Raw genomic sequence first — 27,012 nt, 5'->3', positions numbered from 1 at the left:
AAAGCAAGGCTGTGTTTTGCAGATAGTGCAGTGAGATCCTACCTGCTTGCACCTGCTAAATGCTTGATTCTCTGCATAAAAGAGTTGAGACGTTCCTCATAAAGAATTTGTTCTCTGTGGAGTTTTGTGGTGTTCTGGTTTGTTTGTTTTCTCTTTGTTGTGCTACTGAAAATAACATCAGTGGTTTCTTTGTTACACTCACCCCAGTGTTTCACTTATCTATTCTTATAGTGCTTTCTATTGGATTTCAACCAAGCTGGAGCCTGCCCAATTCATTTTGGTGGCATTCTGCATCCAATATTCACACTTTTAAAGGACAGATTTTTCATAGGTCAGGGCGATTTCTTTCAGGCAATCTTGCTAAACGCTGCGTAAGTTGGAGACAAAGCATAAGGAATGCCTGTATCAGCAGTCAGGACAGCCGTCCTATCAAGAAATCAAAAAGAACTCCAGAGCTAGAATAGAATCGTTTGAGTTGGAAGGGGCCCTTAAGGCCATCTGGTCCCGATCCCCTGCAATGAATGGGGACACCCACAGCTCCGTTAGGATCTCAGAACCCATTCAGCCCGACCTTGGGTGTCTGCAGGGATGGGGATGATAAGGGTGCACTCAATCTCACCGCTGATTAAAGTATTAAAGGGCACTGGTCCCAGCACTGACTCCTGAGGGGCACCACACATCGCTGATCTCCATCTGGACACTGAGCCCCTGACCACCACTCTCTGGGTACAATCTCACAACCAGTTCCTCGTCCATCGAGCAGTCCGCCTATCAAATCTGAATCTTTCTAATATGAAGAGAAGGATGTTGGGATGTTGGTGCTGTGTCAAAGGCGTCAGGCTTGATGGAACAAACCATCAGCAATGATCAGAATAGTCCCTTCTGGTTTTACATCTCTGAATTGTACAATCTGGGTATCTGTTTATGAATCAGTATTTCTAGTGCTGCAACACCTTTATAGGAAAAAAGAGATAATGTGGAAATATGTAAAAAGAAAGGGTACTCGTTCTCTTTTGTAAGGGAGATAGAGGGGAAGAAAAGGAAGAAGAAAGGGTTGCATTTCTGTGGCTACGTTAAACACCATTCACTCCCCAGTTAGGAACCCAAAACTCCCATTGGGTCCATCCTCACTCCCTGTTCTGTTTTGACTGGGGGTCTCCTCCAGCAATGGCAATGCTCGGACAAAGAGGTTCCATCTTTGGATAAGCGTAGCGAGACCTTACAGCAAACCAAAATCAATGAGAGCTTATTTTAAAATGCAGCAGAGCTTTTGTGGCTCAGCCATTGATTCACCACTGGCTGCTTCTGTTCCCACACCGATGCCCCTCCCAGGATGCAGTACTGTCAGCAATGGGCCCACCAGGCTCCAGGCAGAGGCTTCAGCAGCCACTGTTCACCCCTCGCTATGAAGCCACGATTCCAAATGAGAGGTGCTGTTTTCAGCCCCTTCCACTGTTATTTCTAATCTCTAAAGGTCTCAGGAAAGTTTTTAAAATGTAAAGCACGTGTAGCTGATGCTCTGCTGTGCTCTAAAGCTTGCAGAGCACTTAATGTATTGGAGAGGTTTTCGCTTCCCCTTTCATTTCTCTGGGTAACTGACTCTGAATCCAGGCTGTGTACCTCAAGGTTAAACATTTCACTGATAATCACTGTAACCAAAATAGCTGCATTTTTCCCCCATCTGATATTGCAAATCCCCCATACGCTGCAAGTTTCTCTACCCCGCATAACCTGCCAAAATCACAGGCTTCTGCATTATCAACAAAAAGTCTGCAGACTGAAAACAGATAGAAGGAGGCGCAGGGAAGCAGGCAGAATTCAGCTCAGAAATCCCCTGAGAGCACTGTTTTGTTATTCATTTATATGGTTTATTAACTGAATCATTGAACCATCTGAGTTGGAAGGAACCCCTAAAGGCCCTCTGGTCTCACTCCCCGCAATGAACAGGGACACCCACAGCTCCATCAGGTGCTCAGAGCCTCATCCACCCTGACCTTGGGTGTCTGCAGGGACAGGGCACCCACCACCTCTCTGAGCAACCTGTGCCAGTGCCTCACCACCATCAGAATACTGCACCTTACAGTGCAGCTCCTGGCATCAGTGGTGAGACAATATCAGGCCTCTTAATTATGTCAGGGCATGGCACAGAAGGTGAAAGCAATTTTAAAATAGTTAATGCTAATTTCTCTGCTGAATGACTTTCCCAAATTGAATATTGGGGACATCCAGCATGTAAATCAGTGCACATCTCCCTCTGTAGTTTTGCTTTATGATTCACCTTTATGTTAGCTGGTAGCAACTGCATTAAGGGGACCTACTCCTCCCATTAAACAGCAGTCACTGGAATGGAGCAGCAATGAATCTACATCGGGCTGATGGAAAATTGACAACAGCATCCCCATGTTACAGGCTGGGAAGCAAGTGTACAAGTAGCTCACTTTAAAGAATGAATGGGAGGTTTGTAGTCAATTAGAAATGGTGGTGGTGGGTTGATAGTTGGACTAGATGATCTTAGCGGTCTTTTCCAACCTTAATGATTTGATGATTCTCTGAAATGTGATCATCACTGATGAACAGATTTCTTTTTGCCTCAAACTGCAAACCCAAAAATGCCATCTGCAGTCCAAACAGAATCAAGAGAACCTCCTTGGATTCTGTTCTTCTTCCTTGCTCCTCACCAGTGGCAGCAACAGGAAAGCTTCACAAGGCCAAGCAGTGCCCATGTAATTCATAGCAATTAGTCCCACCAGAAGTCACAGCTTCTGTTTTCCCAGCTCTCTTGGTTCTGCAGTGCTCAGAGAGTGGGAAAGCCACAAAAACTTCCATTTGCCACTGTAGTCAGCAGATGTGACTTGGAGTGTGTACAGCAATCAGATCTGCTGAGTAGGAAAGTACCATTTTTACACCGTCACTTTTCAGAGGAGTACCACACTTCTGCTGACTTGCCCAAGGTCGCTGGAATTGGTTGCAGTTGCTCTGGGAATACAGCCCAGCAGTACCAGTGCTCACGTTCATAACTGAATGTCTATACAGCCCTTGCTCTTCTTCATACCCTTTAACAAAATCGATGCAGTTAATACCAAAGTGCAAGGCATATCACAATTTTCCCAGAGATAAAGTGCTGAAGAAGCCATCCCCATGCATATTGGAGTCTCAGCTAAAATGTGAACCATCTGTCAATTCCCTGTAGCAGTTGGATGTTTTCCCCCCGTCCTACATACTCCACTACGAAATTAGGCTGATAATAGAAAAAGCAATTGACAAAGCACCCCAAAGCAAGTTAACCCTAAGCAAAGTTCTAGCAACAACCTCCCTACTTCTTGAGGTTCAACAAAGCCATGCACAAGGTGCTGCACCTGGGTCATAGCAGCCTCCACTATCAGTACAAGCTAGGGGACGTAAGGATAGAGCACAGCCCTGCTCTGCTTCCAGCTGGCCCTAAGATGTGACTGCTTTTGTGAGGAAAAGGAAAAAGTAAAAACATCACATGACACAACTAGCTGTATACAGGGAGTAAGGAAGCTTAAAGTGAGCACACAGACAAAGCCATCCGATGTGGGGACACACAAGACTGTTTACTTTCTCTCCAAGAAAAAAATAATGCTATGCCACCGAAACATGTCTAGGGTTTAGCTGTAATCCTGTAGTCTGCAGGAGCATAGGTTGGCATTTCTGCACTGAGGGCAATCCTTGGCTGCCACCTCAAGGCACCAGCATTGCCTCCTGCATCTCTCCTTGCAGACAGGCACAGTGGTGACTGTGACAGTAATTTGTCTGCAAGGTACTCAAAATGATTATTTCTACCAATGGCTTGAACACCAGTGAAGTCTAAAAAAAGTCGTAGAATCATTGGAGTTGGTAGGGAACCTTAAAGACCATCTGGTCCAACCCCCCTGCAGTGAACAGGGATACCTACAGCTCCATCAGGTGCTCAGAGCCCATCCCCTGACCTTGGGTGTCTGCAGGGATGGGGCACCCACCGCTTTTCTGGGCAACTTGTGCCAGTGCCTCACTAAATGAAAATGAAAAATGAAAAGGACTGCATTAGCCAAAAGAAGTGTCCAAACAATTTAATATAAATTGGAGAATTTGTAATGATTCTAAGGGGCTACAGTTCATTCTCAGGCATTTCTGTATATTTATGCAACCTCTTCCTTGCTTATAAAGGATACCACTATTTCCACAAGTTACAGGAACAGGCTGCACTGTCTCACTGTGTTAGGGAGATCCCGTGCTGTACTCCCCTCAACCTTCTGCTTCGTAGCCACCTTCATTGTCCTACCATCTCCTTAGACAGTGAATCATTACCTTCATTTGTATTGTTATCTTGAATGTATTTATACTCATATTCTTATGGGTTAGCATCACCATCTGTTCTTTCAACAGTCACACATTCAGGATGGCACGAGTTCTTTTTGCATTATGCAAGCAGCTTCCGTGATGAAGCCAGCACGGTGTGGATGGATTTCGTTATGAAACACTGGCACACTTCTGAGCTCTTTGCCTTCTATTATCAATAACTGTTAGGCTCTAAAAAGACCGTCCATTACATTAAGCCACTTCTAAGATCCAGCTTGTGTTTCAGAACTCATGTTAACTGTGATTGATTAATGTAATTTAAGGAAAGATTTCCAACGGACTATAGAGACAGTGATGTGATTAGCAGCAAGCTCTGATCTTTCCTAATCTAGTGATAACATGTTGAAGAGGTAGCAATGGGCTATATATTTCAAGTAGGGTCTGTGACTTTTGTTGAAGTTGCTTTCTTTTTACGTGAAAGATTGAATTTAGAACAAAAAAGTGTTGCAAATATATGACATAGTGTAGCAGAAATGCTAAGTCATAGCCTGAAACAGTGATTGAGCATCTGGGGGAAAGGTAGGGCTGAGCCAGGGAAGCTCAGATGCATGCAATGTACCTGAGTGACCAGAAGGGGTGGGTCCTGGCTCCACCTTTTCCCAGTCATCATTTAAGGGTTGGCAGTGGAGGTGAGGTTGTCTTGCTGGAGATTCCTGCCTACTTGAGGCCTTGTGAGGGTAAGTAGTTCCTTTTATTTGTTTTTTTTGTTTTGTTTTTTTTTTTTTTGTGCCTATGTCTATTGTATTTGAGCAAATTCCCACTTGCTCTAAGCCTGGGACCTTGCTGCTCTGCTGTTGTTTCTGTGCTTTCCATCATGTTACTCATAGTAGTACATCATAAACAGGTGAGAACTGAGATTGGAAAAGGTTGTGAAAACATCATGCTTATATTTTACGTTAATCAGAGAAGCGTAGAACCATTAAGTCTGAAAAATGCCTTCTGGATTCCCCCAGCCCACCCTCTCCACATCTACTGACCATGTCACTTAGTGCTCCATCTCTACTGTTCTTGAGCACCTGCAGGGACAGTGACTCCACCATCACCTTGGGCAGCCTCTGCTACTGCATTGCTGCCCTTACGGAAACAAAAAATTTCCTCGTATCCATCCACTGTGAGCTGGTGAATTCAGGGATTGTTTTCCTGACAGTAAGCCTAGAGAAAAGCATCTCATACATAATGACCAGTTCAGTCAGGTCTAATCCTACATGAGTTCTTTTTTGTTGCAGTGGGTATTGCTCTAACATAGCCAAGTTAAGGTTCTGTTGTGAGAATGAGACTTAAACACACTTCCAGGCATGTTTGCTTGCATATGTTTAAAGTTTAGCTTTATTTCCATATTCTGGAGGAGCATAAAATACTAATCATAAAACATAACAATGGAAAACATTTAAGAAATTCAACTCTATCTTGGAGCATTTAATTGCTACATGCTTTTGTTTGTTTACTCTTCTATGCGTTGGCATCTTTCTCTGCTGCCTTGGCAATGCTTATTCCTATGCCAAGAGCCCACTGCTTGCTCGCTGGTCTCTTCTCTGTTCCTGCATCTCACACTGCTACAAGCTTGTTTTCCTCTCATTTCCCCCTCCAAAAAGCAGCAGCTGATATAGTGGCTGATATGAGGCATGTAGGGGTTTATACTGAATTATGGGGCAATATCTGTAGGAAAGCTGTAAGGACTCTGAGGGATATAAGTGCTTTATGAGGTGTCTTCCTGGGCTTTGTCGTCATAGGGCTTCCTACTTTGTACTTTTTCTACACTCCTGCTATGCTACCTGAATTCCTCCATATACAGAGCCCTTCTAGGATGCTCCAAGGACTTCAGCTCCTCAGCTTTCCAGTCCTTCTCCATAGCTCTACATTTTTTACCCCACTTTGAGATGGAGACATTTAGGAAGGCCTGAAGGGGCAGGAGCAAAAAAACCCAAATGGATACACTGAGCCACTTGTACAGTGATGGGTAGTGCAGGGTTTGCTTGGGCTACAGCAGATGGGCAGCAGAGCTTTCGGTGTCTCACCTCACAGCCTTTTACCGTTTAACTCCACTGCACGCCTCCATCTTCACACATCTTAAATAGAAACTGTGCATGTGGGATAAATCTCAAAAGTGCATGAGAAATTTAATATTTCGGAACTGCTAACAGCTGCTCCCATAGTTCAGGTTTTAAGCAACACAACATCAGGGTGTGCCTTGGGTTAACTGTGACAACAGCCTAAGTGGACTCAGGTCACTTGGAGCCCTGACTCACTGCATGTTGCATGCATTTCAGTCGTGTCGGCTTGTCTATCTGGTGTGAGCAAAAGTCCACACCCAGCCCACCAGTTAAATAGCTTTTCCACTGTTTTGTTTCCTGAAGATGAAATGGCTCCCATGCGCTTCTTTCATACCAATGCCCTGTGATAGACTCCTTGACGCATGTTTTCCTCACATAATTCCTTATTTTCAGTGTCTAAAGGAAGGCAAGAGGTGGACAGGTTGTTTAGCAGGGTCAGGATAAAGGAGAACGGTCTGTGACTGGAAGAGATTTAAATCAGAAGTAAGGAAGAAGCCGGCTAGGAACTCGGGCTCCTCAACCTCCCCTCACACTTCCCGCCTTCCCCGTGCCGCACTCGCACCGCCTGCCGCCGTAGCTGTGCGCGGCCGACGCCGCAGCGGAGCCGAAGGAAAAACAGCTTCAAACCGCGGGCACTGGCGGGCTGTGTGGGGGGATCGGAGGGGGAAACGATCGGGAACCACGGGCGGCTTAACGAGCCGCGAGAAGGAAGGCCCTCACGGGGAAAGGCGCGGCTCTGTCCGTGCGGAGCCACGGGAGCCCGGAGGAGCCGCGATGCCGCTGTACGAGGGCCTGGGAGGCGGCGGGGAGAAGACCGCCGTGGTGCTCGACCTGGGCGAGGCCTTCACCAAGTGAGCGCTTGGCTTCGGCTCCCTGCGGCGCCGGGCCTCGCGCGCTTCCGTGTCCGCGATGCTGGCGTGCTTCGAAGGTTTTGTTCGGAGGCCGTCAGTGCGACTCCCTGCGCCGAGCGGCGCCCCGCAGCTCCATGGGGCTGCCCGGGGCCGATCCAGCCTCGCCTCGGGCCCCCCGTGCCGCTGCCTGTGCTCGGGGGCGGCTGCCCTTGTGGAAGTTCTCCTGAGTGTGTGGCGAATTTCTCAGAAGCGATCAGGGTGGCAGGGAGATGCAGCTGCTTGCGTGCCCTGGGACTGGAGAATTCCTTCAGGGACCAAAATTAAGCACTGGAATTGTGATCTCTGTCTATTTTTGGAAGTTTCTTTTGAAGTTGTCTCCAGGGGAGATGCTTATTGTTGGTCAGCAGTGAAATGGAGTGCAGGACCTTCCGGAACTTCTGAGTTGTTTACAGAGAGAGTAGTGAGGTGCTGGACCGGCTGCCCAGAGAGGCTGTGGCTGCCCCGTCCATCCCTGGAGGTGTTCAGGGCCAGGTTGGATGGGGCCCTGGGCAGCCTGGGCTGCTGTGAAATGTGGCGGTTGGTGGCCCTGTGTGTGGTGGGAGGTTGGAGCTTCGTGATCCTTGAGGTCCTTTCCAACCCAGGCCGTTCTGTAATGACAGTCATCGAGGCTGTCTCTTGTTTCTTGTAAATGCACCTCGCAGAAAATGAGGATGTAAGCAGGGTGTGAATGAATGTTGTGTGTGAGGACTGAGAGCTTCAGTGGAAATGGGTCTGATGTGGGAACGGGGGCAGTTATTTTGTGTGGGAATTTAGTAGGCAGTAAGGAAGGCAGGTGGTGGGTGATCATCACTCAAAGATTGTACTTTCAGAGGTGAAGTAAACCTATTCTGCTTAATGCAGCTGAGATGAAGTCAATGAAGGATAAGAAATGTGTCTTGGTCAGTCTGATACAAAAGTCATATGCTGAATATCTTGTATTAATTGTACAAACACTCGTGTAACTGGTGATAGGACTAGAGGAAATGGCTCCAGGCTGAACCAGGGGAGATTTAGGCTGGACATTAGGAAATAATACTCTTCTGAAAGAGTGGTCAGGCACTGGAATGGGCTGCCCAGGGAGGTGGTGGAGTTACCGACCCTGGAGATGTTCAAGGAATGTTTGGATTTTGTGTTGAGGGACATGGTTTAGTGAGAGCTATTGGTGGTGAGTGGATGGTTGGACTGGGTGATCCTGTCAGTCTTTTCCAATGTCAGTGATTCTATGACTCTGTGGTTCTCAGGCATGTATGCTAAACAGTGATTACCACTGATAAGACTTTTTCAATGTTTGCTTTCAGGTGTGGTTTTGCGGGTGAAACAGAACCTAGATGCATTATTCCTAGTGAAATAAAGAAACCTGACATCCCAAAGGTAAACCACTTCACCTTTACAGTGTTTGGTTTTGTTATAGAGGGAATTGTCACTGGCTGTTCTTCGTGACATTACAGCATCTGCTACTAAATACTGAACATAGATAGAAGTCTGCTTTTTTAAAAGTAGAGAATTGCAGCTTTGGAAAACTAGTGTTAGATTAATTGTGTGAAAAATTAGCATGAAGTAAATTCCGTGGTTTACTTACAAGATGAGTTTTTGGCTGACATCAGGTATATAACATCAAAACGGGCAGAAGAAGACCTCCTTTATATGTAGCAGATCATATGTACTCTGGTGATATATAATGAATGTCTAATATGTCTGCTGTCGATGGATGTTTTCTCTTTACAGCCAGTCAGAGTTGTTCAGTATAATATCAGTGCAGAAGAGCTATATTCACATCTGGAGGAATTTATTCATATGTTGTATTTTAGGTAAGAGATTGTTGGATGTTAGTCATGCAGGCCTTCTGCAGCTCATTTTTTGGAATGCCCCAGGAGGCATATATGTGTCAGTAGAGACTGCTTTCTAGTTGAGAAAACAAACTTGATTTTGTCAGGTGTCTGCCTGGCTGTATATGTGTATATATGGAGAAACTCGGTGCTGAGTTTTAGGTCATACTGCAAATTGTTAGAGTCCTGGGGCATTAGTTGCTCACTAAAATAAAAGGTATTTGATAAGTTGCTTTTTAAGTGTAGGAATCCTAAAGGATGTAAGAGGGGAAGGTCAGTACCTGAGGACTTGTACTGGTTTTGATGGGGCTGAAGCTCATTGTAGGCTGAAATTCAGTGCAGGACTCATTGCCCTGTGTCATAGTGTAGGAGATGGAGTCTTAAAGCATAGGATGTTTCTATCTCAGTAGTACTCTGTTGCATTTTTAGTGCTGTTAAGGAATAATTAAGATGAAGATAAAGAGGACAATTTCCTCTTTATTTCCAGTCTTTCACTTATGCAGTAAAAAATCATTGTTTGCAGTGTTCTGTACTTAAGATCCTCACATGTGAGGATCTTCTTTGTGTCCTTTATCATCGACTTGTAATTGAAATCAGGGCGCTTGTGTCCTTCCTGCTCCATGTGTGGCACTGCATGGCACTGGACAAGCCAATAATGACTGCTCTGCATCCCCACTTGCATTTCTTTATGTTGGTTTGGCAATGCATGACATTCAGAACCCCACGCTCCCAGCAGAGAGCTCCTTAGCTTGTCTTCTGCAGCTCAGTTTCCTTACTTCCAGTGAGGAAGGTTGGGTTTGAGTGTTTAAACTTGAGCCAAAGACCTTGAGGTAGCTCTTACAAATGCTGTCTAACTGCAGAACATTAGGATTTGTAGGTAGAAGGGGACATCAAATGAGGGTAGGTGTTGTCATACGTGCATAAACTCAGCGGTTCTGTTTCCATGTCTTGATTTCTTTCATTTTTAATTTTCAGACATCTTCTGGTGAATCCCAGAGACCGCCGTGTAGTGATCATAGAATCTGTGCTCTGCCCTTCCCACTTCAGAGACACTCTTGCCAGAGTCCTTTTCAAGCATTTTGAGGTGCATATTTGATGTAACTACGTATGTGCTGAGCGTAGCACTTAATGGTAGGAACTGTAGTGATGGTATGGACAAAGGAGTGAAAATAATGGCAGAAGAGTCGCAGAATGGTTTGGGTTGGAAGGGATCTTCAAGATGATTCAGTTCCAACCCCCTGCTATAGACAGGGGCGCCTCCCTCTGGAGCAGGTTGCTCATAGCCCCATCCAGCCTGGCCTTGAATGCAAGGGAGGGGACATTGATAACCTCACTGAGCAACCAGTTTGAGTATCTCACCATCACAGAAAAGAATTTCTTCTTGATATCTCATCTAAATCTACTGTTTCCCCTCATCCTGAAGTGTGAGATGCAGAAAGATAAAAATGTGGAGGTGGTTCGTTTGGGAAGGTGGGAGATCAGACTGAAGCACCTTTTTTCGCCACAAAACGGTTCTCTTTAAGAATCTGAAAGGCTTCTCTGGGTTGTATGGAAATACAAACCACATCATGCTGTTCCTGACAGATCCGATAGTCCCCATTGAGAACTGCCTGAAGCCAGAACTTATATGCTGCTTGTTTTCTATCAGCAAATGTCATGATTTTTATCAGAGTCACTATCTTTGTCTAGCACACCATCTCACCTCTGGCTGTTCTTCAGGAAATAAGAACTTACCTGAAATTTGTTATTTCTTCTGCTTAATCACTTTTTGATTGCTTTAAGAAAAGTCCAGGTCTAACTCTTGGTTTGTTCTACAGCCAAATGCTTTCAAAGGTGATGCTGTAATTATTTGATTTGTGTAGAACTAAGATTGGAGTTGTTCTGTAAAGCGGGGAAAATACTTTGTCTGCAGTGCTGCTCAGCTCTGCCTTCACAACCCAATTTAACAACTAATCTGAACATTCAGTCTAATTTTTTTCTTACTACGGATAAAATTTCACGTTATTTGAAATCACTGAAAGATTTGTGTGGATTTCCTTTGCTCCCTGACCACTGATCCCTTTATAGGGAAAAAAATTATGTCTTTGATAAAAATTTCTTTGATAAAGCACTCCCATACAGAATTGGATGTCAGAAGTGACTCGTGACTTGGACATTCATGTTTTGGGGAGACTTTGTATTATGTTAAGAAACTAGTTAGTACTGAAGTGAGGTTATTTCTCTGGCTGATATTTTTGTCTTGTGCAGCGAATGAGTGACATTTTAATACAGGGTCAGTATTCCATAATGAATGCTTTCAGTATGAGTCCACTCTCCCATTAATTACATCTGAAATGCCTTGAAAGTACCACAAACAAGATCAACTTTAAAATTGTAGATTTCAGAAAAGTAAAAACATAGATTACAGTATCCTGTTCCTTTATTAATTGCTGCACTTCCATAAAGACTGAATTACAAATGGACACTTTTAGAGGCAGTTGTTCAGATCTTGAATCCTGAGAATGCATTGGGTGTTTGTTGGGTTTTTTTTCCTCTTCTGTCCATTGCCTTCTTGTTTTCCTCCCAGGTGCCTTCTGTTTTGTTTGCTCCAAGCCATCTCATGTCTCTTCTGACACTTGGGATCAACTCTGCCGTGGTGCTCGACTGTGGGTATAAAGAAAGCTTGGTGCTGCCTGTATCCTTTGCTAATGCAGAATGAAAGCTTTCAGCAGGAAGGCTGTGATGAACAGCTGGTGTACAGATATGGAGTGTGACTGGATCAGCCGATCCAGCTTTTGTTTCTAAGATGTCAGAACCTGGGAATCTCCTCACAGCTGCCACGTGAAGTCTGTGTCCTGTAAAGCTTGGGAAAGGCGTTACGGGGCTCCAAGGTTGATTTGTAGCTCCATGGTTTGTACAGTAGTAGTTAGTTTTGGAGAAGGACAGCAAGTGCAGGAAAATGTGGATGAGAAACAGCGTTCAGTTCCAGCAGGCCGGAAGCTCCTGTGAGAAAAAGAGAATTTCCTGATCTTGGTGCAGATTTATGAGGGAACTCCAATTCTGAGCTGCTGGGGTTCTCTGCCTTTGGGAGGAAAAGCCATCCACAGGTAAGTTTGCAGCTACGCGTCCCGGCTTATGGCAATCCAATCTCCTTCAGTCTAGATTTAAAAGACTGTAGCAGAAGTGAGTGAATGGTGTATGATAAGCATAAGATGGGGAGCAATCGCGTGTCAGCTCAAGACAGCTAGCGACTTAATTTGCCTTGTTTCAGGGAGCTGGAATACCGGCTGTTGGAGCAGTGCACAGTTGATACAGGATTAGCCAAAGGCCAAAGCCTTCCGTCTGTCATGGGTAAGGGCTGGGTGCTGCACTGTGCTGGGAACAGTGATGTCTTCATCACAGCTCACGCGGTCTTCTCTGGTGATTTCTGTCTCCCTATTAAAGTATGGTACTGCTATACTCAGCCTCTTGTACCAAAGTTGGGAAGGCAGCTCAGATGAAATTTCTGTAGGAAGGTTTCATTGTCTTCTGAGAGAAGGCCAACTTCCTGTTCTTCATCTGAGAAATCTGTACAGGCCTCAGTCAAGGTGAAACCTTAAGTGTCCTAATTGGAATTCAAAATTACTTTGGCTATGAAATGCTCTTTTTGCTTTCCAAGCTTTTGTTCTCAGTGTTGTTGTTGTTGCTGTTGCAGGCTCTGTTCCAGAAGACATAGTCGAGGATATAAAAGGTAAAACTTTCTGCTGTAAGTTTATTAAATTGTGTAGTAGAGGAGAGTGTGATGTCCAGTGTTGAGGACTGTTTAGCTGTTTATCACATTAGATTTTTTGCACTTTGTGCCTTCCGGAAGCTCTGTCAATGTTTTTCCCCTCTGAAGGCAAGCACTGAACATCATTGAATTCTCATTTAGGTGTAGTCTTTGTGCTGCCTAGAGGGAGTTCATAGTTAGGTAGACTAATGCAGTGGGAGCATTATGCTGTCAGGTCTAGCTTACCATCAGCAGGTTAGGTTAACTTGGTGGTCAGGCTGAACCAAAGGGTTACTTTGCACCAGAAAAATGTAGGGTCTATATTTGGGCGAAACTTAAATGATCTATGTAATGTTTATTGTGTTTCTATATTATATAAGAATATTTATAGAATTGTAGGTAATGGCCCATGTTACTATATATATGTGGTATATGTCTTCTGGACCAAACTAGGAAGAATCCATTGGTCAAGTGCAAAATATCTTGAATGCTAGAGGTGCTTTCTTAAATGGAAATTGCTTTCTAATTCCTGGACTGTCTTACTGGAAGACAGTTGTCCGATTGGTTTTGAGACAGTCTCTTGTGATCAGATGTGAAAAATTAGGCTTGAAATTAGGATTGCTTTTATATTGATGTGGGATTGTTTGAAAGGATCAGTGTCTTGTGGGAAGCTGTGGTGCAAAAGTTGGTGTGTTGGACAGCAGAGTTCAGCCCATGCCACCTCGCGGTAACCAGAGGCACAGTGAGCGATGTCTCTCTGTCTTTACATCGTATCTGGCTTTTTGGAGAAAGAAATTTTGCCTAGGTGCAGTGCCAGCTTCATTAACACTTGGGACCTGGGTTCAGCTCAGCTGCGGTACAGAAGCTTGGTTGGATGTTTGTTCACTTTTTTCTAGTGGCAGGACCTAGAATGTGTTCTGTGAATGAAACAAAATTGTCTGTCCTGTTGATTCAGTGAATTCTCTCTCCTGTGCCTTTGTTTTCTGAAGTTCGCACTTGTTTTGTGAGTGATCTCCAACGTGGACTGAAAATCCAGGCAGCCAAGTTCAACATTGATGGCAGTGCTGAGGTGAGTGGAGGATGAAAGTCCCTCTGATGTTTCCTGAAGTGGCCGTGACCGTTCTGGCCTTGAAAGCAACACATCTTTCTATCTGTAGCGTCCTTCGCCGCCTCCAGATGTGGACTATCCTTTGGATGGTGAAAAGATTCTCCATGTGGTTGGCTCCATCCGGTGAGAAATACTGTAGTGCAGTGTTTGTCCTTAGGAGGATATCTTTTCAGCAGCAAGTGGGTTTTTATACAACTGAGCTGCGTTGAAGCAGTTGCTTTTTTGTCTCTTAACCCGAGCATTTGTGCCAGGTGCAATGCAAACATGCTAAAAGCTTTCTGCTTCCCCAGGGAGTTCACAATTGAAGATGAGAGCCAATGGATCAGAGAGATGGGGGAGGACACAAATAGAGAATGAGTAAATGGTGGTGAGACACATGGAGTGGAGTGAGTGAGGCTTTGGCACCTCCTGGTGTTTGCAGTGTGTGACAGAAGTGATGTTGTGCTGTCAGGAAGGAGTCTGTGGTTGTTTCTACCCTGCTGGCAGCAGTGGTGCTCTATGAGCTAACACTCCACTCCTATCTTTTCAACAGAGACTCAGTTGCAGAAATACTGTTTGAACAGGATAATGAAGAGACATCTGTTGCCACTTTGATCTTAGATTCACTCATTCAGGTATCTTCTTAATAGAAACAAGACCTTGCACACCTCTAGCCTCAGAATCTGCTCTTAGAAATGGTTCTTGCAGTGCCGTCCCCCTGACTACAGGTTGCAGTCAACACAACATGACTCCTCAGGTTGTGCCTGTAATGAATTGCTGTGGGGCAGTGAGTCATTGTGTCTCTTCCCCTCTGTAGTTGTCTTTGTACTCTCTGGTACATTGCAGTTTTTTTGGGACAGTTTTCAGTCAAGAAAAGAAGCAGTGCAGTGCTCTCTCCTCAGTGGAAGCCCTGAGTTACATGCAAGTAATTGGGGCACTTTTATTCCAGGTGATATTTTAGAGATATTGTGGAACAATTTCTTAGGCAAAAATTATGAAAATGTATTAAAAAAAACCACAATAAATAGGAATCTTATATGGTGTTGTGCTTGTGTCTGTATGTAGTAATTCAAGTTGGGATCCGCTAGTTATTAGTGCCATCGAAGTTAGCTTTCTGCATTGTGATTTATTGGAGAACGATAGACTTGGATGACAAGGCAATCATTTCAGTAAGAATTCCTTATGAAAACAAATGCATACCTGTTCCTGGACCCCTCATCTCTCTCTAGCAAAGACCAGTGTTAAACTCACAAATGTTAAATAGTATGTGGCTATTTCTGCCAGGCAAGAGAACTACAGCAATTTGGAAATCAACATTTGTTTTTTCAAGTGATAGTGCAGATCTGCTTGTGAGAGGTAAAACTGAGAAAGCTTGCTTTTGTCATGCCTTTGTGTCTCCTACTTAGAACCTGATGCCCAGGTAAAGCTGTAGCAGAAGCCTGTTCTGCCTCTGAGACTTCTTAACACCTTTCTCCCATGTGCAGCTAAAAGAAAGTTGAGCTCATATTTCACAGCTTTGCTCCTCTGAGAGCTTTGGCATTTCTTCTCCCAGAACTGATGGGATTAATGGCACTGATACCCCAGCCATCTTTTGTCTTGGCCAGACTCAGCTGAAGGGATTTGCAGTGACTCACAGTGTGCTCATGTCAGCCTCAACTGGGCAGTTCCTTCTCCTGGTCTTCTGGGTAGAAAATGATGTGGATGTTTTGTCTTTCTTGGCTGAAACAAGTAGTTGAGGTGCATAGAACTGCCTGCATTTCTGAGAGGCCTTTGAAAGCATCTGTGTGCAACTGGCATTGAAGTGCTTTTTTTCTTTTCAATTCCCTTTCTTGTCAGTGTCCCATAGACACCAGGAAGCAGTTGGCAGAGAACTTGGTGGTTATGGGTGGCACTGCCATGTTGCCGGGATTCCTGCACAGACTGATGGCTGAAATCAGGTACCTGGTAGAAAAACCGAAATACAGGGAAGTGCTTGCGACCAAAACCTTCAAAGTTCACACTCCACCTGCCAAAGCCAACTACGTGGCGTGGCTGGGAGGTAAGAATGGGATCAGCTTTTGGAGCACGGGTCCTAAGTGGGAAAACAGACCTTGCAGGTGGGTTTGGTAATGAATAAGTGGCAGTAAAGCTTAGCTGAACTGTTGGAAGCGAGCTGCACCTGATGTGTGTGGAGTTGTTAAGTCCTCCTGGAAGAAGCACTGCAGGCTGCACCTGCCTTGTGGGGTGCAGTGCAGGATGGCACCGCAGGCTTTGGGAACTTGGAGCCGGTGGCTTGCAGTTTGAAACAGCGGGGTGGGAGCGAGTGCAGTTTGTGGCTCCTGCCGTGTGGTGGCAGCAGTAAAGGAATCAGGGGGAGCTTAGACCTGCTGGATGCACAGCAACCTGCTAGTTTGATAAAAGCTTAATTAGTGACTGGGAGCTGCTAGCTAGGGGCTGTCTGGAGGCTGTTACCACCCTGTGCTGTCCCAAAGTGCCTGGAACGAGTACTTCAATTCCACAGTGGATTTTACATGCACTACTGGCAAGGTGGGGAAAGAAATAGGGTCAGAAAGGGTAGTGCCTCTCTGGGAGGATTTTCTTATTGAAAAGGTGCTCCTGCTTTTCTAAACTTCTGGTTGGTAATATGTGGTTTGTCTGAGGAACTAACTTGATTTTTATTTTGATCTGCTTTTGAAATATGTTTATCAGTTTATTTACAAAACTCATGGTGTCTCATTTTGAATTAGCAATCAGAACAATTTATTTGCACCAAGTTCCCTGATATTTACTCTCACTGGTTGCTGGTCTAGCTGCTGTGATTCCAATCCCCTCTCAGCTTGGGTGGCCTTCTTATGGCTGTTGTGCTCCCTGTCTGTGGGAGAGGGAATTTCCTGATAATGATAGTTTGTTTGAAGTGTAACCTGTGATCTTGTAGCAAAGGTTCTTTGTGAGAAAGAGGTCAGCTGGGCGGCTTTTGTTCTCAGCTGTGATGTGGTGATTATTTTTTTCCTTTTTAGTTACTTTCATGGCATATAAATGGGAGCAGTTAGGGTCAAGCAGGGTTACTAACAGTGTAATATCTTGATCCTTTCACTCCTCTTTAATGCAGAACTATATATATATATTTTTTTTGTCAATAACATAGGAGCCATTTTTGGAGCACTTCAGGACATTCTTGTGAGCCGGTCTTTGTCCAGAGAATATTACAGCGAGACGGGGCGCATACCTGACTGGTTCTGTCTGAGTAATCCTCCGCTGCAGATGATGTTTGATGTTGGAAAAGCACCCCCCCACTGATGAAGAGGGCTTTTTCTACTGAGAAATAAGCAGCAAAATGCTACGCGAGGATTCTCCTCATCTGTTTCAAGTACATGCATATAAATATCAGTAGGATTTTGATATGGAGTTATCTGTGTGTAATGCTGTTAAATATGACCAGTGTGGGTGTTCTGGGGGAGTACAGGGTGGTTCCTAACACTGTGTGTGGAATTGTGTTCATGTGCTGTTTAAAGATGAATTCTGTTAACTCCTGTGCTACTGTGTCACCTGGTTAAGAAATGGTTGTAGTCACGAGTTGTAGCTTGGTGAGGTCTGTTATTTATTGGTGCAGTAAATGATGTTGTGAAGGTGCTTTGTTTGAAGATACTTTGATGTGAAGTAGTCTGAGAAGACGGCAGGCCTGTGTGCTTTGGGAGACGTCTGGAAGCTTTCCTGCCAGACTGAAGAGCGGAATGCTTTACACAGGATCGTGTTGGGACTGCTAGGACATGGCTTGGGTTCCTTAGCGAAGTTGCTGGAACAGTATTTCCCCTGAGAAGGGAGTACTGTTCAGTGCTTCAGCAATGAAACACCTTTCATCGTGTGCGTAGAGAATTCTGTTGCCTTGCAGCAAACAGTAGCACCTACGGGTGCAGTTGCAGATGCCAAACACGCTGCTGTGTGCCAGCGTGTGTTCCAGACCCGATGCAGAAAACTCCTGGTGTCCTGTTTACTTCAACAGCACTTTTAGTTAGCAGGGTTTACTTGTTCCTGGGAGACTTTGATGTGTTTCCTTTCAGGATGCACTTTCTTTTCCTGTGACAGTTCCTTCGTACACACCTGTAGAACACATCCTCACTAACTCACACTAAGGGGGTCTCATGATGTGGGTTTTACCACCCAGAAACATAAGGCAAGCTGAGCATTGCAGACTCTTGGGGTAACTTTGTGTAAGCAGCTGCTGGCTGAGCTTCCTTGCAGCAGTGTGGATTCTTACCTCTAAGGCCAGGATTTAAGATAATTTAGAGTACCTTAACACTTCACAACTTTAGCATGAAAACCTCAGCACTGGGGCAAAGTCTGTCACTGTATGCGGGTGCACAGAGGCTGCAAGACGAACGTGATTTCCGTTTAGTTCCAGCGTACGATCTTGTTTCTACGAACTTCACCACACAGCGCTGCGGCTCCATGCTTTTGTGATGTAACGAGTGATTCCTCCCCGTCGGTATCTGAAGAGGCAAGAAGAAATGGACGGGCTGTGAGCCGTCCGTGGCGGTGCCGCCACAGCTGCCTACAGCCAGCGCCGAGCAGAGCCGAGGGAAAAACCGCGCCGTGCTTCAGAGCGTCCCGGCGGGCGGTCAGGGCACTGAGGAGCGGGAGGCGGCCGTGGGCGGGAAGAGCGGGGCGGCAAGAAGCGGTCAGGCGCCGCGGGCAGCTTAACGAGCCGGAGGGAGGAAGGGCCCGCAGCAGGGAGGACCCGCAGAGGGACGCTCCGCCTCCGTCAGCGGGGTGCTGCCGGGAGCCGCGATGCCGCTGTACGAGGGCCTGGGAAGCGGCGGGGAGAAGACCGCCGTGGTGCTCGACTTGGGCGAGGCCTTCACCAAGTGAGCGCTTGGCTTCGGCTCCCTGCGGCGCCGGGCCTCGCGCGCTTCCGTGTCCGCGATGCTGGCGTGCTTCGAAGGTTTTGTTCGGAGGCCGTCAGTGCGACTCCCTGCGCCGAGCGGCGCCCCGCAGCTCCATGGGGCTGCCCGGGGCCGATCCAGCCTCGCCTCGGGCCCCCCGTGCCGCTGCCTGTGCTCGGGGGCGGCTGCCCTTGTGGAAGTTCTCCTGAGTGTGTGGCGAATTTCTCAGAAGCGATCAGGGTGGCAGGGAGATGCAGCTGCTTGCGTGCCCTGGGACTGGAGAATTCCTTCAGGGACCAAAATTAAGCACTGGAATTGTGATCTCTGTCTATTTTTGGAAGTTTCTTTTGAAGTTGTCTCCAGGGGAGATGCTTATTGTTGGTCAGCAGTGAAATGGAGCGCAGGACCTTCCGGAACTTCTGAGTTGTTTACCGAGAGAGTGGTGAGGTGCTGGACCGGCTGCCCAGAGAGGCTGTGGCTGCCCCGTCCATCCCTGGAGGTGTTCAGGGCCAGGTTGGATGGGGCCCTGGGCAGCCTGGGCTGCTGTGAAATGTGGCGGTTGGTGGCCCTGCGTGTGGCGGGGGGTTGGAGCTTCGTGATCCTTGAGGTCCTTTCCAACCCAACCATTCTGTGATGACAGTCATCGAGGCTGTCTCTTGTTTCTTGTAAATGCACCTCACAGAAAATGAGGATGTGAGCAGGGTGTGAATGAATGTTGTGTGTGAGGACTGAGAGCTTCAGTGGAAATGGGTCTGATGTGGAAACGGGGGCAGTTATTTTGTGTGGGAATTTAGTAGGCAGTAAGGAAGGCAGGTGGTGGGTGATCATCACTCAAAGATTGTACTTGACAGAAATACGGAGACAATCAAAGTTGAGCTTTGCAACTGAGTCTTAACAGAAATGAAGCCTGTTCTGCTTAATGCAGCTGAGAGGGAGTCAAGAAGAGAGAGAAAATGTTTCTTGTTCAGTCTAAGTATGTGGAAAAGTCATATGCAGGATACCTCTTAGTAGCTGCAGAGTATTCCTGATTGATTGCTCTTTGATTCATGGGTATGTATGCTGTGCAGTGACTACAAATGATGGGATTTCCAATGTTTTCTTCTAGGTGTGGTTTTGCAGGTGAAACAGGACCAAGATGCATTATTCCTAGTGAAATAAAGAAACCTGATGTCTCTAAGGTAAACCATTTCATCTTTACAGTATGTGGTATATTGTGAGGACGCTGTCAGGTAGACTTGCTCTCGACTGGCTGTTCTTCCTCGTGTTACAATGCCTGTTATTAAATACTGAAAGTGGGTACCAGTAACTGTGATGCTGATGTGTATTACTTGGTACATATCAGCCATGCTTCTTATTTTGGGGGTATTTAAAGAGAAATTTCTTTGCTTATTTAAGCTTTTTTTCTTAAGAAGAGAATAGCAGCATTGAAAAACTAACGTTAAATTAGTGGTATGAGAAGTTATGAAGGAGAATCTGCAGTTTAGTCATAGGGTGAGTTATTGTGCTGCATCTTGTATGTAACAGCAGAACAGGCTCTTTATATTGTATCTTTGAACGATATATTTCTAGATACTCATTGTCCAATATTCATGCTGACTGTGGATTATTTCTTTCTACAGCCTGTCAAAGTTGTTCAGTATAACATCAACACAGAGGAGCTGTATTCATATCTGAAGGAATTTATTCATATGTTGTATTTCAGGTAAGAGGTACTTGGATGTTAATTGTGCAGACCGTGGTCACAGTTTGGGAGGTGGGGTCTCAAAGTATTGGTTGTTTTCTGTTGCTGTATTTTTAGTACTGCTAAAAAGAATAAAGTTGGAATAGACAATTTCCTCTTTATTTCCAGTCTTTCACTTATGCAGTAAAAAAAATCATTGTTTGCAGTGTTCTGTACTTAAGATCCTCACATGTGGGGACTTCTTTGTGTCCTTTATCATTGACTTGTAATTGAAATCAGGGCGCTTGTGTCCTTTCTGCTCCATGTGTGGCACTGCATGGCACTGGACAAGCCAATAATGACTGCTCTGCATCCCCACTTGCATTTCTTTATGTTGGTTTGGCAATGCATGACATTCAGAACCCCACGCTCCCAGCAGAGAGCTCCTTAGCTTGTCTTCTGCAGCTCAGTTTCCTTACTTCCAGTGAGGAAGGTTGGGTTTGAGTGTTTAAACTTGAGCCAAAGACCTTGAGGTAGCTCTTACAAATGCTGTCTAACTGCAGAACATTAGGATTTGTAGGTAGAAGGGGACATCAAATGAGGGTAGGTGTTGTCATACGTGCATAAACTCAGCGGTTCTGTTTCCATGTCTTGATTTCTTTCATTTTTAATTTTTAGACATCTTCTGGTGAATCCCAGAGACCGCCGTGTAGTGATCATAGAATCTGTGCTCTGCCCTTCCCACTTCAGAGACACTCTTGCCAGAGTCCTTTTCAAGCATTTTGAGGTGCATATTTGATGTAACTACGTATGTGCTGAGCGTAGCACTTAATGGTAGGAACTGTAGTGATGGTATGGACAAAGGAGTGAAAATAATGGCAGAGGGGTGAGAGATGTGAAGAAGATTCAGAAATGCAGATGGTGATGTGGGATGGTGGGGTTGGGACTGAAGCACTTTTTCACTGGGCGACTTTTCGTATGGCCGCAGAACTGTTGTTTTATTAATCGCTGCACTTCCATAAAGACTGAATTACAAATGGACACTTTTAGAGGCAGTTGTTCAGATCTTGAATCCTGAGAATGCATTGGGTGTTTGTTGGGTTTTTTTTCCTCTTCTGTCCATTGCCTTCTTGTTTTCCTCCCAGGTGCCTTCTGTTTTGTTTGCTCCAAGCCATCTCATGTCTCTTCTGACACTTGGGATCAACTCTGCCATGGTGCTCGACTGTGGGTATAAAGAAAGCTTGGTGCTGCCTGTATCCTTTGCTAATGCAGAATGAAAGCTTTCAGCAGGAAGGCTGTGATGAACAGCTGGTGTACAGACATGGAGTGTGACTGGATCAGCCGATCCAGCTTTTGTTTCTAAGATGTCAGAACCTGGGAATCTCCTCACAGCTGCCACGTGAAGTCTGTGTCCTGTAAAGCTTGGGAAAGGCGTTACGGGGCTCCAAGGTTGATTTGTAGCTCCATGGTTTGTACAGTAGTAGTTAGTTTTGGAGAAGGACAGCAAGTGCAGGAAAATGTGGATGAGAAACAGCGTTCAGTTCCAGCAGGCCGGAAGCTCCTGTGAGAAAAAGAGAATTTCCTGATCTTGGTGCAGATTTATGAGGGAACTCCAATTCTGAGCTGCTGGGGTTCTCTGCCTTTGGGAGGAAAAGCCATCCACAGGTAAGTTTGCAGCTACGCGTCCCGGCTTATGGCAATCCAATCTCCTTCAGTCTAGATTTAAAAGACTGTAGCAGAAGTGAGTGAATGGTGTATGATAAGCATAAGATGGGGAGCAATCGCGTGTCGCTAGCTGTCTTGAGCTGACTTAATTTGCCCTGTTTCAGGGAGCTGGAATACTGGCTGTTGGAGCAGTGCACAGTTGATACAGGATTAGCCAAAGGCCAAAGCCTTCCGTCTGTCATGGGTAAGGGCTGGGTGCTGCACTGTGCTGGGAACAGTGATGTCTTCGTCACAGCTCACGCGGTCTTCTCTGGTGACTTCTGTCTCCCTGTTAAAGTATGGTACTGCTATACTCAGCCTCTTGTACCAAAGTTGGGAAGGCAGCTCAGATGAAATTTCTGTAGGAAGGTTTCATTGTCTTCTGAGAGAAGGCCAACTTCCTGTTCTTCATCTGAGAAATCTGTACAGGCCTCAGTCGAGGTGAAACCTTAAGCGTCCTAATTGGAATTCAAAATTACTTTGGCTATGAAATGCTCTTCTTGCTTTCCAAGCTTTTGTTCTCAGTGTTGTTTTTGCTGTTGCAGGCTCTGTTCCAGAAGACATAGTCGAGGATATAAAAGGTAAAACTTTCTGCTGCCATGAGTTTATGTTGCTGCAGTCCACTGCAAAGTAGTTGGAATGCAGCTGGTGCTTTCTCAAATGGAAATTGCTGTTTGAATTCCGGGGCCTGGAAGACAGTTTCCTGATTGGTTTTGAGACAGTCTCTTGAATCAGATGTGGAATGTTAGGGTTGAAATTAGGATTGGTTTTATATTGAAGGAACTTTTCCTTATGACTGTTGTTTATGAATGAGATTCTAATTATATGCTTATTTGTTTTTTGTGGCACAAATCAATAGCAGCTGGTGTACAAATGAAATGGTGCTTGGTTGGAGCTGTTGTGCTGCTTAGAGGGGAAAGAAACATCTGGAATTCTTAGGATGTTGCAGAGTTGTGCTAGGAAAATTTTACATGTGGCTGTTTAAAAGGATCAGTATCTTGTGGGAAGCTGTGGTGCAAAAGTTGGTGTGTTGGACTGCAGAGTTCAGCCCATGCCACCTCATGGTAACCAGAGGCACAGTGAGCGATGTCTCTCTGTCTTTACATCGTATCTGGCTTTTTGGAGAAAGAAATTTTGCCTAGGTGCAGTGCCAGCTTCATTAACACTTGGGACCTGGGTTCAGCTCAGCTGCGGTACAGAAGCTTGGTTGGATGTTTGTTCACTTTTTTCTAGTGGCAGGACCTAGAATGTGTTCTGTGAATGAAACAAAATTGTCTGTCCTGTTGATTCAGTGAATTCTCTCTCCTGTGCCTTTGTTTTCTGAAGTTCGCACTTGTTTTGTGAGTGATCTCCAACGTGGACTGAAAATCCAGGCAGCCAAGTTCAACATTGATGGCAGTGCTGAGGTGAGTGGAGAATGAAAGTCCCTCTGATGTTTCCTGAAGTGGCCGTGACCGTTCTGGCCTTGAAAGCAACACATCTTTCTATCTGTAGCGTCCTTCGCCGCCTCCAGATGTGGACTATCCTTTGGATGGTGAAAAGATTCTCCATGTGGTTGGCTCCATCCGGTGAGAAATACTGTAGTGCAGTGTCTGCCTTTGGGAGGCATTAGTGAGGCTTTAGCACCTCCTGGTATTTGCAGTGTGTGACAGGAGCAGCCGTGCTGTTGTGCTGTCAGGAAGGAGTCTGTGGTTGTTTCTGGCCTTGCTGTTAGCTTGTAGTGTAGCACAGCTTCTCACTAACACTCCTCTCCTGTCTTTTCAACAGAGACTCAGTTGCAGAAATACTGTTTGAACAGGATAATGAAGAGACATCTGTTGCCACTTTGATCTTAGATTCACTCATTCAGGTATCTTCTTAATAGAAACAAGACCTTGCACACCTCTAGCCTCAGAATCTGCTCTTAGAAATGGTTCTTGCAGTGCCGTCCCCCTGACTACAGGTTGCAGTCAACACAACATGACTCCTCAGGTTGTGCCTGTAATGAATTGCTGTGGGGCAGTGAGTCATTGAGTCTCATTCCCTCTGTAGTTGTCTTTGTACTCTCTGGTACATTGCAGTTTTTTTGGGACAGTTTTCAGTCAAGAAAAGAAGCAGTGCAGTGCTCTCTCCTCAGTGGAAGCCCTGAGAAACATGAAAGGAGTTGGGACGTTATTTTTACAGGCACTGTTGTAGAGATATTTGGCATTTCTTCTCCTAGATCTGATGGGATTAATGGCACTGATACCCCAGCCATCTTTTGTCTTGGCCAGACTCAGCTGAAGGGATTTACAGTGACTCACAGTGTGCTCATGTCAGCCTCAACTGGGCAGTTCCTTCTCCTGGTCTTCTGGGTAGAAAATGATGTGGATGTTTTGTCTTTCTTGGCTGAAACAAGTAGTTGAGGTGCATAGAACTGCCTGCATTTCTGAGAGGCCTTTGAAAGCATCTGTGTGCAACTGGCATTGAAGTGCTTTTTTTCTTTTCAATTCCCTTTCTTGTCAGTGTCCCATAGACACCAGGAAGCAGTTGGCAGAGAACTTGGTGGTTATGGGTGGCACTGCCATGTTGCCGGGATTCCTGCACAGACTGATGGCTGAAATCAGGTACCTGGTAGAAAAACCGAAATACAGGGAAGTGCTTGCGACCAAAACCTTCAAAGTTCACACTCCACCTGCCAAAGCCAACTACGTGGCGTGGCTGGGAGGTAAGAATGGGATCAGCTTTTGGAGCACGGGTCCTAAGTGGGAAAACGGACCTTGCAAGTGGGTTTGGTAATGAATAAGTGGCAGTAAAGCTTAGCTGAACTGTTGGAAGCGAGCTGCACCTGATGTGTGTGGAGTTGTTAAGTCCTCCTGGAAGAAGCACTGCAGGCTGCACCTGCCTTGTGGGGTGCAGTGCAGGATGGCACCGCAGGCTTTGGGAACTTGGAGCCGGTGGCTTGCAGTTTGAAACAGCGGGGTGGGAGCGAGTGCAGCTGATAGCAGCCTCACAGTTCCTGGCCCTGGTTATTGCAGGTGGTTTTAATTACCCCTTCCTTTGCTAGAAGGATTCTTTGCCAGCCAGCCAGCCCCAGTCCAGGAGGTCCCTCCAGTGTGTTATGATAACTTCCTGGTCCTAATGGTGGATGAGCCAACTAGAAGGGCGCTGCTGGGTCTTATTCTCACTAATAAGGAGAGCCTGGTTGAAGCGGTGAAGGTTGAGGGCATCCTTGGTTGCAGCAACCATGAGGTGGTGGAGTTCAGGATCTCCTGTGACCAGAACAAAATACCAACTAGAGTCACAACCCTGGGCTTCAGTAGGGGTGATTTTTGCCTTTCTAAGCAATTGCTGGGGGAAATCCAGCAAATAGGACAGGGTCCTTGAAGGTAAAGGGTCCCCGGAGAGTGGGTTAGCATTGAAGGACTGCTGCTTCCAAGCTCAAGATCAGAGCATCCTAAGGGTAGGAAGTCAAGAAAGGGAGCCAGGAGGCCTGCATGGTTAAATAGGGAGCTGCTGGGCAAGCTCAAGTGGAAGAGGAGAGTCTACAGATGGTGGAAGGAGGGGCCGGATGCTTGGGAGGAATACAAGACTGTCAGGATGTAGGGAGGCGACTAGGAAAGCTAAGGCCTCATAGAATTAAAACTTGTGAGAGGGGTCAGTGACAACAGAAAGGGCTTCTTCAAATACATCGCAGACAAAACTAGCACTGGGGGCAGTGTAGGCTCACTGATGAATGAGGTGGTGGCTCTGCTGCCAGAAGATGCTGAGAAGGCAGAGTTACTGAATGCCTCTATTGTCTCTGGATTATCACAAGCCAGCGCTGTGCCCCAGTGGCCAAGAAAGCCAATGGCATCCTAAGGTGTGTTGGAGGGGTGTGGTTAGTAGATCAACAGAGGTTCTCCTCCCCCCCACTGTGCCCTGGTGAGACCACATGTGGAATATTGTGTCCAGTTCTGGGCTCCTGAGTTCAAGAAGGACAGGGGACTGCTTGAGAGTCCAGCACAGAGCCACAAAGATGATGGAGAGAGTGGAGCATCTCCCTTCCAAGGAGAGGCTGAGGGAGCTGGGTCTCGTTAGCTTGGAGGAGACTGAGGGGTGACCCCATTAATGTTTATAAACATGTAAAGGGTGCGTGTCATGAGGATGGAGCCAGGCTCTTCTCAGTGACATCCAATGACAGGGCAAGGGGCAATGGGCGCAAGCTGGAACACAGGAAGCTCTGCATAAATACGAAAAAAATCATCACAGTGAGGGTGACAGAACACTGGAACAGCTGCACAGGGAGGTGGCGAGGCCTCCTTGTCTGGGGACATTCAAAACCTGCCTGGATGTGTTCCTGTGTGACTTGATCCAGGTGTTCCTGCACAGGATTGGACTTAGATGACCTTTGGAGTCCCTTCCAATCCCTGACACTGTGATTCTGTGGTATTTTGTTTTGTTTTCAGTTGCTTTAACGGGATGTAAATGGGAGCAGTTTGGGATGGGTGGGGCTACTGAAAATGAAAGTACCTCCATCCTTTCACTCCTCTTTAATGCAGAACTATGTTTTTTTTTTTTTTTGTCAATAACATAGGAGCCATTTTTGGAGCACTTCAGGACATTCTTGGGAGCCGGTCTGTGTCCAGAGAATATTACAGCCAGACGGGGCGCATACCTGACTGGTGCTGTCTGAGTAATCCTCCACTGGAGATGATGTTCGATGTTGGAAAAGCACCCCCACCACTGATGAAGAGGGCTTTTTCTACTGAGAAATAAGCAGCAAAATGCTACGCGAGGATTCTCCTCGTCTGTTTCAAGTACATGTATATAAATATCAGTAGGATTTTGATATGGAGTTATCTGTGTGTAATGCTGTTAAATATGACCAGTGTGGGTGTTCTGGGGGAGT

General features: G+C 45.9%; 2 protein-coding genes across 2 annotated transcripts; both read left to right on the top strand.

Moving 5' to 3' along the window:
• Window positions 1–7,184: 7,184 nt before the first annotated feature.
• On the top strand, window positions 7,185–17,216 carry LOC306948259 (actin-related protein 10-like; the record flags this gene model as incomplete). Its single annotated transcript, XM_079537811.1, has 13 exons — window positions 7,185–7,261; window positions 8,599–8,671; window positions 9,026–9,108; window positions 10,102–10,210; window positions 11,693–11,800; window positions 12,145–12,212; window positions 12,377–12,456; window positions 12,800–12,835; window positions 13,843–13,922; window positions 14,011–14,084; window positions 14,494–14,575; window positions 15,777–15,978; window positions 17,065–17,216. The coding sequence occupies 13 exons, from the start codon at window positions 7,185–7,187 to the stop codon at window positions 17,214–17,216; spliced, it is 1,224 nt and encodes a 407-aa protein (XP_079393937.1).
• Window positions 17,217–18,704: 1,488 nt separating this feature from the next.
• Window positions 18,705–26,879, top strand: ACTR10 (actin related protein 10; the record flags this gene model as incomplete). Its single annotated transcript, XM_079536933.1, has 13 exons — window positions 18,705–18,781; window positions 19,905–19,977; window positions 20,419–20,501; window positions 21,138–21,246; window positions 21,605–21,712; window positions 22,057–22,124; window positions 22,289–22,368; window positions 22,709–22,744; window positions 23,490–23,569; window positions 23,658–23,731; window positions 23,931–24,012; window positions 24,648–24,849; window positions 26,698–26,879. 13 exons carry the CDS (start codon window positions 18,705–18,707, stop codon window positions 26,877–26,879), a joined length of 1,254 nt encoding a protein of 417 aa, XP_079393059.1.
• Window positions 26,880–27,012: the final 133 nt, after the last annotated feature.

The sequence above is a fragment of the Tetrao urogallus genome (genome assembly GCF_951394365.1).
Source record: "Tetrao urogallus genome assembly, chromosome: 6".
NCBI classification, from domain to species: Eukaryota; Metazoa; Chordata; class Aves; order Galliformes; family Phasianidae; genus Tetrao; species Tetrao urogallus.
The sequence above is the reverse complement of the archived record's forward strand: the minus strand, read 5'-3'. Positions and strand labels throughout refer to the sequence as shown.